The sequence below is a fragment of the Tursiops truncatus genome, chromosome 19, assembly GCF_011762595.2.
Source record: "Tursiops truncatus isolate mTurTru1 chromosome 19, mTurTru1.mat.Y, whole genome shotgun sequence".
Lineage (NCBI taxonomy): Eukaryota > Metazoa > Chordata > Mammalia > Artiodactyla > Delphinidae > Tursiops > Tursiops truncatus.
This window is the reverse complement of record NC_047052.1, coordinates 7,040,600-7,053,849: the sequence shown is the minus strand read 5'-3', so window position 1 is coordinate 7,053,849 and position 13,250 is coordinate 7,040,600. Positions and strand designations below refer to the sequence as shown.

The 13,250-nt window shown below is 52.6% G+C and overlaps 1 protein-coding gene across 11 annotated transcripts in view; it reads left to right on the top strand.

The window, feature by feature from the left end:
• The window catches only part of GAN (gigaxonin), a 90,548-nt gene that overhangs the window by 67,376 nt on the left and 9,922 nt on the right, over positions 1–13,250 (top strand). For 3 of the 11 annotated variants that reach the window (XR_012328151.1, XM_073796441.1, XM_073796440.1), the window contains exons 11-12: positions 7,662–7,753; positions 8,367–8,550. Coding sequence is in view for 6 of the 11 variants with exons in the window: in XM_073796441.1 (XP_073652542.1) it covers positions 7,662–7,753; positions 8,367–8,550 (276 nt within the window). In the remaining 5 variants the exon portion in view is untranslated. Of the gene's footprint in view, positions 1–7,661; positions 7,771–8,171; positions 8,551–13,250 lie in introns of those variants that run through there. The other 8 variants (XM_073796438.1, XM_073796439.1, XR_012328153.1 and 5 more) reach the window with 7 other exon arrangements.

Below are 13,250 nucleotides of genomic sequence, written 5' to 3'. Positions count from 1 at the left end.
ACAGCAGAGAAAACTGAGGCCCGTAGAAGTTATCACTTGGCCAAAACTCAGGCTCGGTGGTGGGAGGGCAGAGCTGGATTCAAGGCCAGGCAGACCAACAGCCTGTCTCTCTGGAAAGGGGACAGACCTTCTTGAAAGCTGCTCATGTGTTTGCCCAATGGCCAAGGATGGAAAATCAAACAGTTTTGTGGCCGAAGGGGTCAGTCAGGGAAGACTTTCTCGATGGGAGCTGAAATAGGAGGTTTGTTGCTGGTGCCGCCACCATTTTTTCAGCTGGAATAGAAGCTGATGAGAGCCAAGGTATTTTTTTAAAAAACCGAGACCGGACTTCACTGGTGGCACAGTGGTTAAGAATCTGCCTGCCAGTGCTGGGGACACAGGTTCAAGGCCTGGTCCGGGAAGATCCCACATGCCGCAGCGCAGCTAAGTCCGTGCGCCACAACTACTGAGCCTGCGCTCTAGAGCCCGCAAGCCACAACTACTGAGCCTGAGTGCCACAACTACTGAGCCCGCAAGCCTAGAGCTGGTGCTCCACAACAAGAGAAGCCACCACAATGAGAAGCCTGTGCACCGCAACGAAGAGTAGCCTCCGCTCGCCGCAACTAGAGAAAGCCTGCGCGCAGCAACGAAGGCCCAATGTGGCCAAAAATAAATTAATTAATTAATTCAAAAACAAAAACAAAAACCAACTTTGAGTGAGGGTGTGTGTGTGTGTGTGTGTGTGTGTGTGTGTGTGTGTGTGTGTGTGTGGTGGTGTTTTGTTGTAAAAGAAACCTGTAGCTTTCTGGAGAACTTGAGTTCATTCATGTTCACTGCCTGTTAGGTTTTGGAGTAGCTTCTGAAATTTCGGTGTGAGTAGGGCATGATCCTCTTTGTCCTCACGAATTTTTTCCAAGAGCTGTGTCAGTGGCCTCCCCTGGCCCCAGTCCATTTTCACCCAAGGATCTCTGTCTGCGTGCAACGCATTCCCTGCTAATAAAGTCGCCCCCGGGGCTGCAGAGGGTTTGAGTTCTAGGATGACCTTGGGAATCCACTTTCTCAGCTGGATCTGTGGAGGTGGGGCTGTGTGGTATCTCAGCTCCACTTTCACCGTGAAGGATAAGCAGTTCGCACACACTAGGATGGCTATCATGAAACAACAGCTACAGAAAATAGCGAGTGTTGCTGAGGATGTAGAGAAATTGGAACCCTCGTGTACTGCTGGTGGGAATGGAAAACGGTGCAACCGCTATGGGGGGCCATTTGGCGTTTCCTCAGCAAGTTGAAGAGAGTTACCATGTGACCCAGCATTTCCACTCTCAGGCATATATACCCAGGAAAGAAGAAGACAGGGGCTCAAACCAATGTTCACAGCAGCACTGCTCACATTAGCCGATAGGTGGAGACAACCCACATGTCCACCAAGAGATGAATGGATACACACCATGTGGCCTGTTCATCCAGTGGAATACTATACAGCCGTAAAAAGGAACGAAGCACTGATACATGCTCCAACATGAATGAACCTTGAAAGCATGCCAGGTGAAAGAAGCCAGTCACAAAACACCATGTATTCTATGATTCCATTTATACAAAATGTCCAGAAAAGACAGATCCCTAGAGACCAAAAGTAGATTCATGGTTGCCAGGCCTGGAGGGAGAGAGGAACGGGGAGCAACTGCTCATGGGCCTGGGGATTCCCTTCAGGTGAAGAACACGTTTTGGAAAAAGAAGTGCTTGCACGACGTCGTGAAAAGTACTGAATGCCACCGAATTGCACACTTTCAAATGGTTTGTGTTATGTGAAGTTAGCCTCAAATAAAAGGATGAGGGATCAAGTATAGGGAACAAATCAGAAAAGTGATCAACACTAGCTGCTGGGTCGTTGGCAAGGTTGAGGAAATGGGAATCCAGTTTCCTACCCCCAGTGCTGTGCACTGTAGACGGCCCCGGGCGGGAGTGCCACGTGTCTGGTGTGCGAGGTCTGCCGCCTGTGTGTGTGTCAGCTGGCGTCTGGGGTGATCCACAGACCTCTTCCTCACCATCAGGAAACTGAAAATCCGAACAGCTTTTCTGAATTCGATTCAGCAGGAGCCAGTCTACCTGTTAAATACCAGACGGCTGAGTTCAAATCCGGTCTCCACCACCACTGCTTCCTTGGGGTAGTTCCTTACCCCCTGTGCCTCAGGGACAACGGGACTATCCTGGGGACATAGTGCGAGCTGAAGGGGCTACCACGTGGCACCAAGCCCCGGCCGGCGCACGGCAAGGCCCTGTGCTGGTCACAGGGCTCTTGCCTCTAGGCTCCGTCGGCACTGCCACTTACTAACAGGGTGCCCTGCACTACGGCCCAGCCTGGCCCGCTGCTTCCCCAGCGGTAGCAGCAGCCTCCTCCCCGCCTCAGAGTGTGGCATGGCTGCCGGACCCCTCGCCCAGGAACCATAGCCACTCCTAAAATGTTTGCAGGGAAAGGCAACTTGCGCTCCCCCAGGCTGGAGGCGGGGTGCTCGGAGAATTCCCAGCCTGGGAATCTTACCGTAAGGGTGGATGTATTTTTATCCAGCAGGATATACTTATCAGCTATGGCCAGGAAAGGGGAAACTGACTAACAATTCCAGCCTGGCCAGATTCTCCATCACTGCCACTGCTGTGTTTCCCCACTGCAGCTGGGAGGAAGAGGGGTATCACCTGCCTGGGGTGTCGGTGCCCCTTAGCTGCCTTCCCCCTATCCTTTAAGCTGCCCAGGGACTCTGGGGGGACAGCACCCATCGGACACCTACCATACAGTGGTGAGCCGGTTATCCTCACAGCATTCCTGAGAGATCATTGTGACCCTCCCCTAACAGGAACGTCACAAGCCATTTGAGTCACTTGCTCCAAGTCATGTGGCTGGTCTGAGGCAGAACTGGCATTTGGACCCAGGTCTATCTGATACCCATGCCCAGGTTCTTCCTACAACTGTCCTTTCGCCTTTATGCTGTCTCTTTTTGTCAGCAGACAGAACACAGGGAGACTGGTACTAGCACAGTCCCCACGCTGATGGGTCCACACAGCACCCAGCCTGGAGACATGGCCAGAAGAGCCAGCTGTGCTCAGGGCCCTCCCTCGCAGCGTTCTCTGCAGAAAAAACCCTGCGATACCTTAACTCCTGTGGTTAACGGAACGATGCTCCCCCGGCCCCCAGATACATCGATGTCCTAATCCCTGAACCAGAGAATCTGTGACCTGATGTGGCAAAAGGGACTTTGCAGATGTGACTGAGTTAAGGATTTGAGCTGGGAGATGATCCTGGGTTATCCAGGTGGGCCCCGTGTCACGACAGGGGTTCTTATAATAGGGAGGCAGGAGGACCAAAGAGAAGAGGTGACAACAGAAGCAGAGGTTAGAGTGACGCAGGGCCCCAGGCCAAGGAATGTGGGCGGCCTCTAGAAGTCGGAAAAAGGAAGGAAACCGATTCTGCCCTGGAGCCTCCAGAGGGAAGACGGCCCTGTGATACCTTGATTTGAGCTCAGTGAGACCAGCGTTGGACTTCTGACCTCCAGAGCTGCGAGATAATAAATGTGTGTTGTTGGAAGCCATTCAGTTCGTGGTGGTCTGTTACAGCAGCCGTAGGAAACTCATACAGCCCCACCCTCCAGGAGCTCAGCCTTGATTAGTCTGGGGGGGCCCAGGAATAGGACCCAGGTGACTCTAATGTTCAGCCAGAGCTGAGACCCACCCGTCTCCCAGATTCCTTTCCATCTCGGAAACGATGCATCTGCTTCCAGAGTTGGCCAAGGCTTTCGCTGGCCAGAGTTTGCCAGTCCGACTCCTCAAGGTCTGAGCCACTCAAACTTCCTACCCTACAGAGGCTACAGCAGGAGGCCCTGGGCCACCTGAGTCACTGGAGGCCTCTCTTTACCCAGGCTTCCTTCAGACAGACAGGCGTCTTGACAGACAGACCCTCTTGTCTTCACCAGTGCTCTCTGCCAGTCCCACTCAACTTCTATAAAAACCCATCCCCCCAATCCTAGCCCCCTCCCATCTGCTCTCTCAGTCTCTGGAAATCCCGCCATGTTCCTCCCCAGCGTAAAAGCCCTTTGCTGCTGTCCCACTGCCTTGAGAATGAAACCCGACTATGCCGTGGCCTCTGAACCACTGCAAGGGGGCCCCTGCCCATGGCTCCAGCTTCATTCTGTGCCACTTGACACCTCACCCTTCAGCCCCAGGGGCCCTCTGTGACCACAGGGCATTGGCATATGCTGTGCCCCCTCCCTTCACTCATCCTGGCTTCTCATCCTTCAGGTACAGCATAAATGGCTTGTCTTTATGGAGAACTTCCCTGCTCCTCTCCTCCAACTCTGTATCAGAAGGGTGGAAGATGCCAGAAGGGTCTAAAAGTGAAGCAGAGGTGTAAAGAACCAACTGCTGATTCTCTGCAAATACAAATGACATACACGATACAAATAACCAAACGTGGGCTCTTCTCGGTCTACTGTGTTTTCCACAGGTAGGAGCAATGTTTCACTTTCCTCCTTAGCTCTACCGTCAGAACCACAGTAGCTGAAGAGTCCTAACTGGCCACAGACGCTCAGCCTCAGGGTTAGAAATCAGCAGAGAGAGGTGAGAACTTTGATACCCATCTGGTGGTGGCAGCCACGGCTCAGCAAATAGTCTGCTGCCATGTGGGAATGCTGGCCAGGTGTTGCCAGAACTTCTGTTTTGGACAGAAGCTGGACAATCTGGAGTTTTGCAAGAAATGCTCTGGTTTCTGCATTTAAAGTTAATTTGATTTTTTTTTTTTTTTAACACTGTTGAGACCAAGCAAATATGTCTATGGGCCTCATTTCTGACTTCTGCCCTACCTCAGCACCTGGTATGCCTCTCCTAGCCTGGAGTAAATTGAAAAACATGGCCATATCATTTTGCAGCTGCTCCCACGAAAAAAGGGGGAGTTAATTTTCCCATCTCCTGAATCTGGGCTGGTCTGCAGACTCGCTTTGCCAATAGAAAGCGGCAGAAGTGGCGTAGCGCTGGTTCCAAAGCCTGGGCCCCAAATGGCCTTGCAGCTCTGCCTTTGCCCTCTTGAAACCCTCTGGCCACCATGTGAGGAAGCCATCAGGTACACTGTTGGATAACGAGAGACTACATGGAGAGAGAGAAGACATTGGTGAGGCCAGCTGAAACCCTCCAGCCACCCCACCCCCAGTCAAGCCACCCAATAACAGCTGAGGCTACCAATGACCTCAGGCAAGACCAGCAAAAGAACTGCCCAGCTGAGTCTGGCCTAAATTGCAGAATTGGGAGGAAATAAATGGTGTTTGTCTAAGCCGTATGTCTAGGAGTGTTTGTTAGGCAGCAACACATAACCGATACATAGCCCTTATTACAGTCTTTCCTCGTTGTTTGTTTACTTTTTTGTCTCTTCCTTGCTCACCTGGCTCCCCCCACACCCTGGAATGCCAGCTCTGTCAGCCCAGGGACCTTGTCTGTCTTGTTCCCCGTTGGGTCTGTAGTGCTTCATATCATGGCCAGGAGGTGCTCAATAAGTATTTGCTCAAAGAATGAATAAATGAATGTTTAAGTCAACAAAGACTTGTGAGGCCGACCCCTTGTCACAAGATATCAAGCTGGAGATGAGAGTGACCTGTCCCCCCATAAGGGAACGTGACTTAGACTTGTGCGTCTTAGACTTGTGCATCTTCCATCATATAATTTTAACCAGATAATGTAGGGAGGTCCCTTAGACCCCTGGCTGACATTTCAGCTACATCTGATTCCAGCATGCAAGCAGAGTAGAAAAGGTGTGGCTTCACACTTGAGCAAATATGGGTGTGGATTCTGGAGCATCTAACCCCTCCCAGCCACAGTTGCCTTCAAAGCAGAGAGCAGAGGCTGGCATCTCCTTGAAAGGCTGCCGGGAGGCTTACCCAAGATGCACGTCATGCCTGTGTAGGCATATTGCCGTGTGCTTGGAGGAACTCTGGAAATGTGGGTCCCTTGATGTCTCTGGGGGGAAACGCCATCTTGGGTGGGTGGCATTTTCTGGCTTGGTCCCCATGCTTGGGATCTGCAGCTGGGGACAGAAGAGCAGAGATGAGGATGCTTGGCTCTAGAGCTGCAAACAGAACCCATGGTGGTCCCTGAGTGTGTTCTCTGTCTGCAATCAGGTCCCAGTTAGGAACGTTTTATGGAGCAGGGGATGGGTCTGACTTTGGTGCCAACTGCACTTTTCTCTGTCTGCTCTCTGCCAGCCTCTGACCCCTCCTCTAAGGGCCATACCTGGGCCTTGAACCCCTGCAGCCCTCTCCCCACTCAGCATGGCCAGCTGCCCCTCATCATGTGATGCGCCTGGGCCACCCCTGTCACAACGGGTGTGACTGTTGTATTATAACCACTACTTAAGGGGCTTCCCTGGTGGTGCAGTGGTTGAGAATCCGCCTGCCAATGCAGGGGACACAGGTTCAATCCCTGGTCCGGGAAGATCGCACGTGCTGCAGAGCAACTAAGCCCGTGCGCCACAACTACTGAGCCCACGTGCCACAACTACTGAAGCCCGTGCACCTAGAGCCCGCGAGCCACAACTACTGAGCCTGCGCGCCGTAACTACTGAAGCCCACAGGCGTAGAGCCCGTGCTCCACAACAGGAGAAGCTACCGCAATGAGAAGCCTGCGCACCGCAACGAAGAGTAGCCCCCGCTCGCCACAACTAGGGAAAGCCCGCACACAGCAACCAAGACCCAACACAGCCAAAAATAAATAAATTTATAAAAATAAAATAAATAAATAACCACCACTTAATGTCTTCAATCATTTGAATCCTCACTGAAACCTACAAAGTATTTTCAGACAAAGAAACAAAGACCCAGAGAGTGGAAGTCATTTGTAAAATGGTATAAAGTCAACGTGTATCAACCTCCTCGGCTGGAGAGGGATCTGGGTGACTTGGAAGGGGTGGGCCGGAGCTCAGAGCCCTCCGCCTGCCCCAACATCTTCACTGGACCTGAATTTCTCCTCCTGGCACATTCCAGGGAAGCCAGGGGCCAGCAGCAGGTGACTTAGAAGGAAACGGGGCGAGTCCCTTCTCGGAAATTCCGGGGACTTGGCGTAGTCCAGGTGGAACTTGCACAGCCCTTGGCAGAAGCAGAGTTGGGATGATTTCATGTTTGGATTAGGGACTTTCAGGATGGGACAGAGCTTGTCTTTATTTCAGGGGTGATGACCTGCGTCTGAGTGGGTGACCTCCCTCCTAAGTGATGGGAGATGAGATCCAAACTCGTGATCTTGATGTTGAATAGAGTGACATAGACCTACAGGGCATCTGAGTAGCCCTCCAGCATTTCCTGACACCTGCTGGGTGCCGCCCACTATCCCGGGTGCCCAGGACACCAGCCCTGCCGTGGAGACTCTGGCCTGGTGCATCTCGCCTTCTTTTTTTTGTTCCATCTCACCTTTTAGCATTGGCATCACGTGGGGAGCTCTGACACCTACACTTGGCCTCCCTCCACCTGAGACCAATTAAATCAGAATCTCTGGGGTGGGACCCACATGTTGGCATTTTTCTAAAGCTCCTGGGTTGATTCGCAACCAGGGCTGAGAGCAACTACATCAGTGATTAAAAGCCCATATTTGTTGAGCATTTATCTTGTACCAGACTCTAAGAATTTCACATATGTAAATATTAACTCATTTACTCTTCACAGGATCCTTCGGAGGTAGGTACTGCTATCACTATCCCTCTTCTACAGATGAGGAAACTGAGGCACAGAGTGATGAAGGCATTTACCTGGTGCAGGTGAGTAGTGGGCTCAGGATTAAATCCCAGGTGGGCTGATCCCCGAGCCCGTGCACTTAAACACTGCGTATTGCTGCCAGACAGGATAGGACTGGCCTTGTGCAAACGTGGAGCAGAACAAGATCTGGAAGTCAAAGCAGACCACAGGCCAAATACAAATGTCACTTTAATGGGGAAATCGTGGGTATTTTGGAGTGGGAAAGGTCTGAGTTCAAATCCTAGGCCTGTCATGCCCCAGCTGGGTGACCCTGGGCAAGGAAGTCATTTAACATTTCTGTGCCTCAGTCTCCCCACGGGTAATGAGCTGGTGAGATAGCCAATGAAAACACCCTGCACGGGGCCTGGAAAACCTGGTTGAGGGTGTTCAGTGAGGGCTAATTCTGCATCCGTCCTTCCTCCCCCACCGCCCAATGTCTAGCTCAGGTGTGTCTCCAGAAAGAAAACCTGAAGGGGCCCCTTAGGACGTGCTGGGATCTTCGCGAAGCACCAGCACCCTGGGACGCACACCCCACAGAGCTGAGATGGATTTGTTTTGAAAGAATGTTGTTGGAAGAGGCTGTTCTTCCCCGGCCAAGAAATGACCTTTCTTTAATCAACATTCCTGATCACACAGATGGTTTCGGCCAAAGCCTTCTTCACTTGCACGCAGGGAGGGGTGATGGGAATCCCCAAGTCCCACCCCCAGCGCAGAAGGCGCTGTGGGAACTCCGGTGCGCATGTGTCAGGCCGGGCCCTCGCCTCCGCCGCTTCTCAAGTAAGGAGCTACCAGACAGAGCTGCACCAGCGGGTGGCGGAAGGTAAGTGGCTCCCTGCGCTAGTCAGAGCCTAGTTAGAACTTTCCCACCGCCTTGGGGCTGGGTGGGGGGACGGGGTGTGTGTGTGTGTGTGTGTGTGTGCAAGCTGTCTGGCTCAGCGGGAGGGGCCCGCAAGGCGAAGGTGGGAGAGTGCTGGCCTGTGATTTGGGCATGGGGCTTAATCTTTGGGGACCTCAGTTTTCTCATCTGAAAAATGGGCTTGATAATAGAAGTGAGGATTAAACGAGGTAATGAGGCTTGGACACATAACTGAGTTCTGTCAGTTTTGTCCATTCAAATAATATCCAATCAGATATCCAGTAAGTAAATAGGAGGAGCGGTTCTAGCCATTAAAAATGAATTTAATACCATAATTATGAGCTACTGTGAATCCAATATCCAATAAGTAATATCTGATATACAGTAAGTAATATCCTGTATCTAATAAATTTCCAAATCCAACAAATAATATTGAATAAAATACCCACAGATAAGTAAGAATATTTGGCATAGCCGTTCAAATAATATCTAATAAATAAGTAGGAATAATTATATCCACTAAAATAATTTTAATACTATTATCATGGGCTATTGTGAATCCAATAGCTAATAAATAATATCCAATAAATTAAGTAGTAGTAGCAGTGATATTCATTAAAATGATTTTAGTACTGTGATTATCGAGGGCTACTGTGACTCGTAAATAAGGTAAGCGATCGAAGACGGCCTGTGGGAGGGATGGAGTGGGGGTCCCAGCAGGGCAGATCGCTATTGATGGGGACACAAAAATTGAAATGAAAAACGTAGGCTCATCTGCCCTGCGTATTCTTTCCCATCGGCTGGGGACCGGCCATCTTACCCCTGTGACTGCCTCCCCTTCCCAGCTTGAGGAGAAAGAAGATCCTCTCCCCACATGCCTCGTGTCCCCGCCTGCCGCAAACACTCAAATATCCAGTCCAGAGGCAGGTGCCGGCATCACACGGCGGACAGTGGAAAATGTCCAGCAGAGGGCGCCCCAAACCCACAGGGCCGGCGTCTCCTGCTCTCGCGGTCGCCCAGGGAGGCGTGGAGGTGGGGGAAGGGGGAGGTTCCGCGCTTTGGCCTCCAGCCGGTACCCCGCCAGGTCTTCTGCAGAAAGACCGCTGGACTCTGAACAGGGCTTAAGTGACTCTCGCCGGTGATGGTGGAGAAGCTGGAAGGGAGGGGCGTCCTGCACCCTTGCTGGCCCTGATCAGAGCTGCCTGTGACCTTGGGAGGCGGGAGGAGGGTTTGGTCCGTTCCCTGCGTGGGGCAGCTGTGTCCACTCAGACAAGAGGCTCTTGGCGGCACCCACCCAGCTCGGCTGCCCACCAGGAACACTCTACCACCCATTTCTCAGCGAGGCAACTCTGCAGGGCCACCTTCCCAGCATGAGCAGGTTTGAGTTAGGGGCCGTTGCCTGGACAGAAGAACCTGAGTTCTTTGTTCCTGAATGAGGTTGAGGAGACCCTGGCCAGTCCACGCAGACACGCATTCTTCCTTAGCACAAATCAGTCACGAGACCTGGCAGTCTGCCTCCGAAAGAGCCCTGGAATCTCTGAGAATGAGGTCCCACTGAGATGACCAAGGCAAGGGCTTAAGCTCTCTGTTTCTGTTTCCTTGTCTATAAAAATGACACGATCATGTCATATGGAAATGATGTCGTGTCAGATGGAAATGATCACAATGGACCTGCCATAGAGGTTTTCTGGGAGGATTGCGTGAGCAGTGCCTGCCCAGGGCATGGGCTACAGAAGGGTTGCACATGCCCATTTGCTAAGCCAGGCCGCTGATATCTCCCCCCTGGACAGTCCAGACCACCTGTGTGCCCACACCCCCGAGATTTCTTGGGCCAGCCTCATCTCCCCGCTACATGGCCCCTACTGTCATCTCCTGCCCCCTAAGACAATCTGCCTCCCTCCCCCAGCATGCTGCGAGACTCCTCACCTAGTCTTGAACCCTCCTACCCACTGTCCGCCCTGTAGCCAAACTGACTTTTCTATGATGCAGACCTGATCATGTTGCTCCCTGGTCAGCATCCGCCGAAGGCTTTCCATTAAATTTGGGATTAAGTTTCAACTCCTTGACATGATTTACGAGGCCTTTGGTCATCTGGCCGATGCCTGGCACTCTGGCCTCATCCCTCTAAGGGACAGCCGGGATCCAACCACGGGGGTCCCAGGCAGGTTGGAAATTTGACACTCGTCTTGATAGTTTTTAAATATTTGCACATTTATCCCAAAGGAAACCACATTTTTTACAAATAGAAAGTCCATCCCTCCCTCTTTTGGTGAACCCAGGGGCTTTAGATCATGTCCTCTGAAGTGACCTGCCATTTGGTCTGGAAGTGTCTCTCATGTGACATTCCCTGCCCTCGTTGGTGGGTCATTCACCCTCCGTAAAGGCCGGCCGTATCGCAGGTGGATTCAGTTTCAAAGTCTTCTTTGCCCTAAGGAGCCTCCACCTTGCCTGCCCAAGGGCGACTGGGTGCAGTTGGCTGCTCTCGGGATCACAACCCTCTCCCAGGACGCACCTATGAGCACACAGATGCGTCAGTACCAGGCAAAGGTACTTTTGAAATCTCCGCCTGAGGGCACTGTTTGGAGCGGGTGGTGCGAGGTTCTGATCCCCCATCCTGACTCATTCCCACATCACTGACTCATTCCTGAGGTCTGCATGCTCCTTGGTGGGTGCCCCAGGCTAGCTGGTCCCTCCACTGAGCCCTGGCTGACACCATCATAAACCAGTTCCCTGTCTGTCTCCTGACTCAGGGGCTCGCAAACATTCAGACCCGACGCTGCTTTTATGTATGTATTTTTGAACTTTTGGCTGTACCGCGCGGCATGTGGGATCTTAGTTCCCCGACCAGGGATTGAACCTGTGCCCCCTGCATTGGAAGCACGGAGTCTTAACCACCAGACCACCAGGGAAGTCCCCCGATGCTTGTTTTATAAAACGAATATTTTGTAACGTGACTCTCTTTCCTGAAGTTGAGTTCATAGGTATGTACTTCGCCTGTATGTGTGATTTCCAAAACAGCGATATAATTCCCTCATTATAACGTAAAAGTGGAGGATTAAAAGGAAGGTAATTTGTCATAAAATGATGTGGGGAATCAGAAGCTTGTCCTGTACCAGGATCTCCAGGAAGGCAGCGGCCACAAGTGCAGACAGTCACAGGTGTGCCCCGTGGGTGAGGCCATTGGTGACGTGATTTTCCAGAATGGTGACCAGCTCTTGGTTAATGTCCAAATGAAACAAAGAACAACCTTCCCTCAACTGACATGGTGGTGGCGTTCCTGGAAAATCCAGTGACTATTAAAACGGGGCAGGAAAAGAAAATTTGCATTTATATGTAAGATGAAGTTAGATTCTAGACGCAGATCATTTCAAGCAGGGTTTTTGCCTACATGAATGCCCGGTGAGACGTCAGACCGTCACGCGGGACGTGGGCCCATCCCGGTCGTGGGGACTGGCGGGCACACTACAGGACGTCTAGCCTTCCTGCCCACTGCCGCTGCCAAGTGCCAGTGGCTCCCACACACACACGTTCTGGGGACACATGTCCAGGAGCACACATGTCCAGGAGCACACATGTCCAGGAGCACAGGGGGCTAGTGGGTGAGGCTGTCCCTCCGGGTCTTGGCTTACGTTGTTCCTTCCTCTGTTCACCGAGGGAGTGTCTCCTCTTCCTTCAGGAAGCTCACCCCGATGCCGCCAGGCTGGGGCAATGCCCTTCCCTGCCCCGAGGCCCCACCCACCAGAATTTGAGAGCCTTGATAACTTGTCCATCACCCCCCAGGAAGCCAGAAGGCTTTGCCCTTCACCACTGAAGCCCAGGTCAGCTTCAGAGCCTGGCATACAGTAGGTGCCCAATAAATATTTGTCAAAGACGTGAATCCTAGTAGCGGCTCCTGCTTGGTACTGTGCTCACTTGCTCCTCACAGCAGCCCAGGAAGGATTCTTAGTCCCGTGTTCAGGTGAGGAAACTGAGACTCAGAGAGGTCAGGTGACACGCCCAAGGTCACACAGGAAACTAGGAAATGAATCCGGAACTTCAGATCCTCCAGAGAAGCGTCTTCCGTTCTCCCTTACTGCCGCGCTCAACACCTCCCGCGGCTTTCCATCAAAGACACGACAGCCAGGCCCCCACTAGCCTCGTTGATGACCCTGCCCTTCTGGGTGTACAGCCCCGGACTCTGGACCGAACCACACACCTGCCCCGAGCCCGGCCGTGCTTTCTCCTCCTGGCCTTACCCCCACCATCTCCAGCTTGCCCATCCTTCAAGTCCCATCACCGATGCTGCTCCCCGAACCCCATCCTAGGCCCCTTTCCCCGTCACAGCCCCCAGATCTTCACTTTCTGCCCCTGCTCTGCAGGCTGCGATATTTGAGCCCTGTTCCCAGCACCTCTGATGGCCGTGTCTGGAGGGGGGGCGTGGCTTACTCACTCCTGGGCCCCTCCCTGGGGCACCAGCACAGGCCCGGCCAGTGGTCCATCGGTGACCTCGTGCGTGATCCCCACATGCTGGCTGGGCTCTGTGTAAACCAAGTCACTGCAAACGCACGCCAGGAGCAGAGGGGCACCTTTGCGTTATCCCCCGAGATTGCTGAGAAGAGCTGCAGGCGAGGCCAGGCTCAGCGTCCAGCGCCGACACCGACACCGAGCCGGCCCTGCGTCTCCAC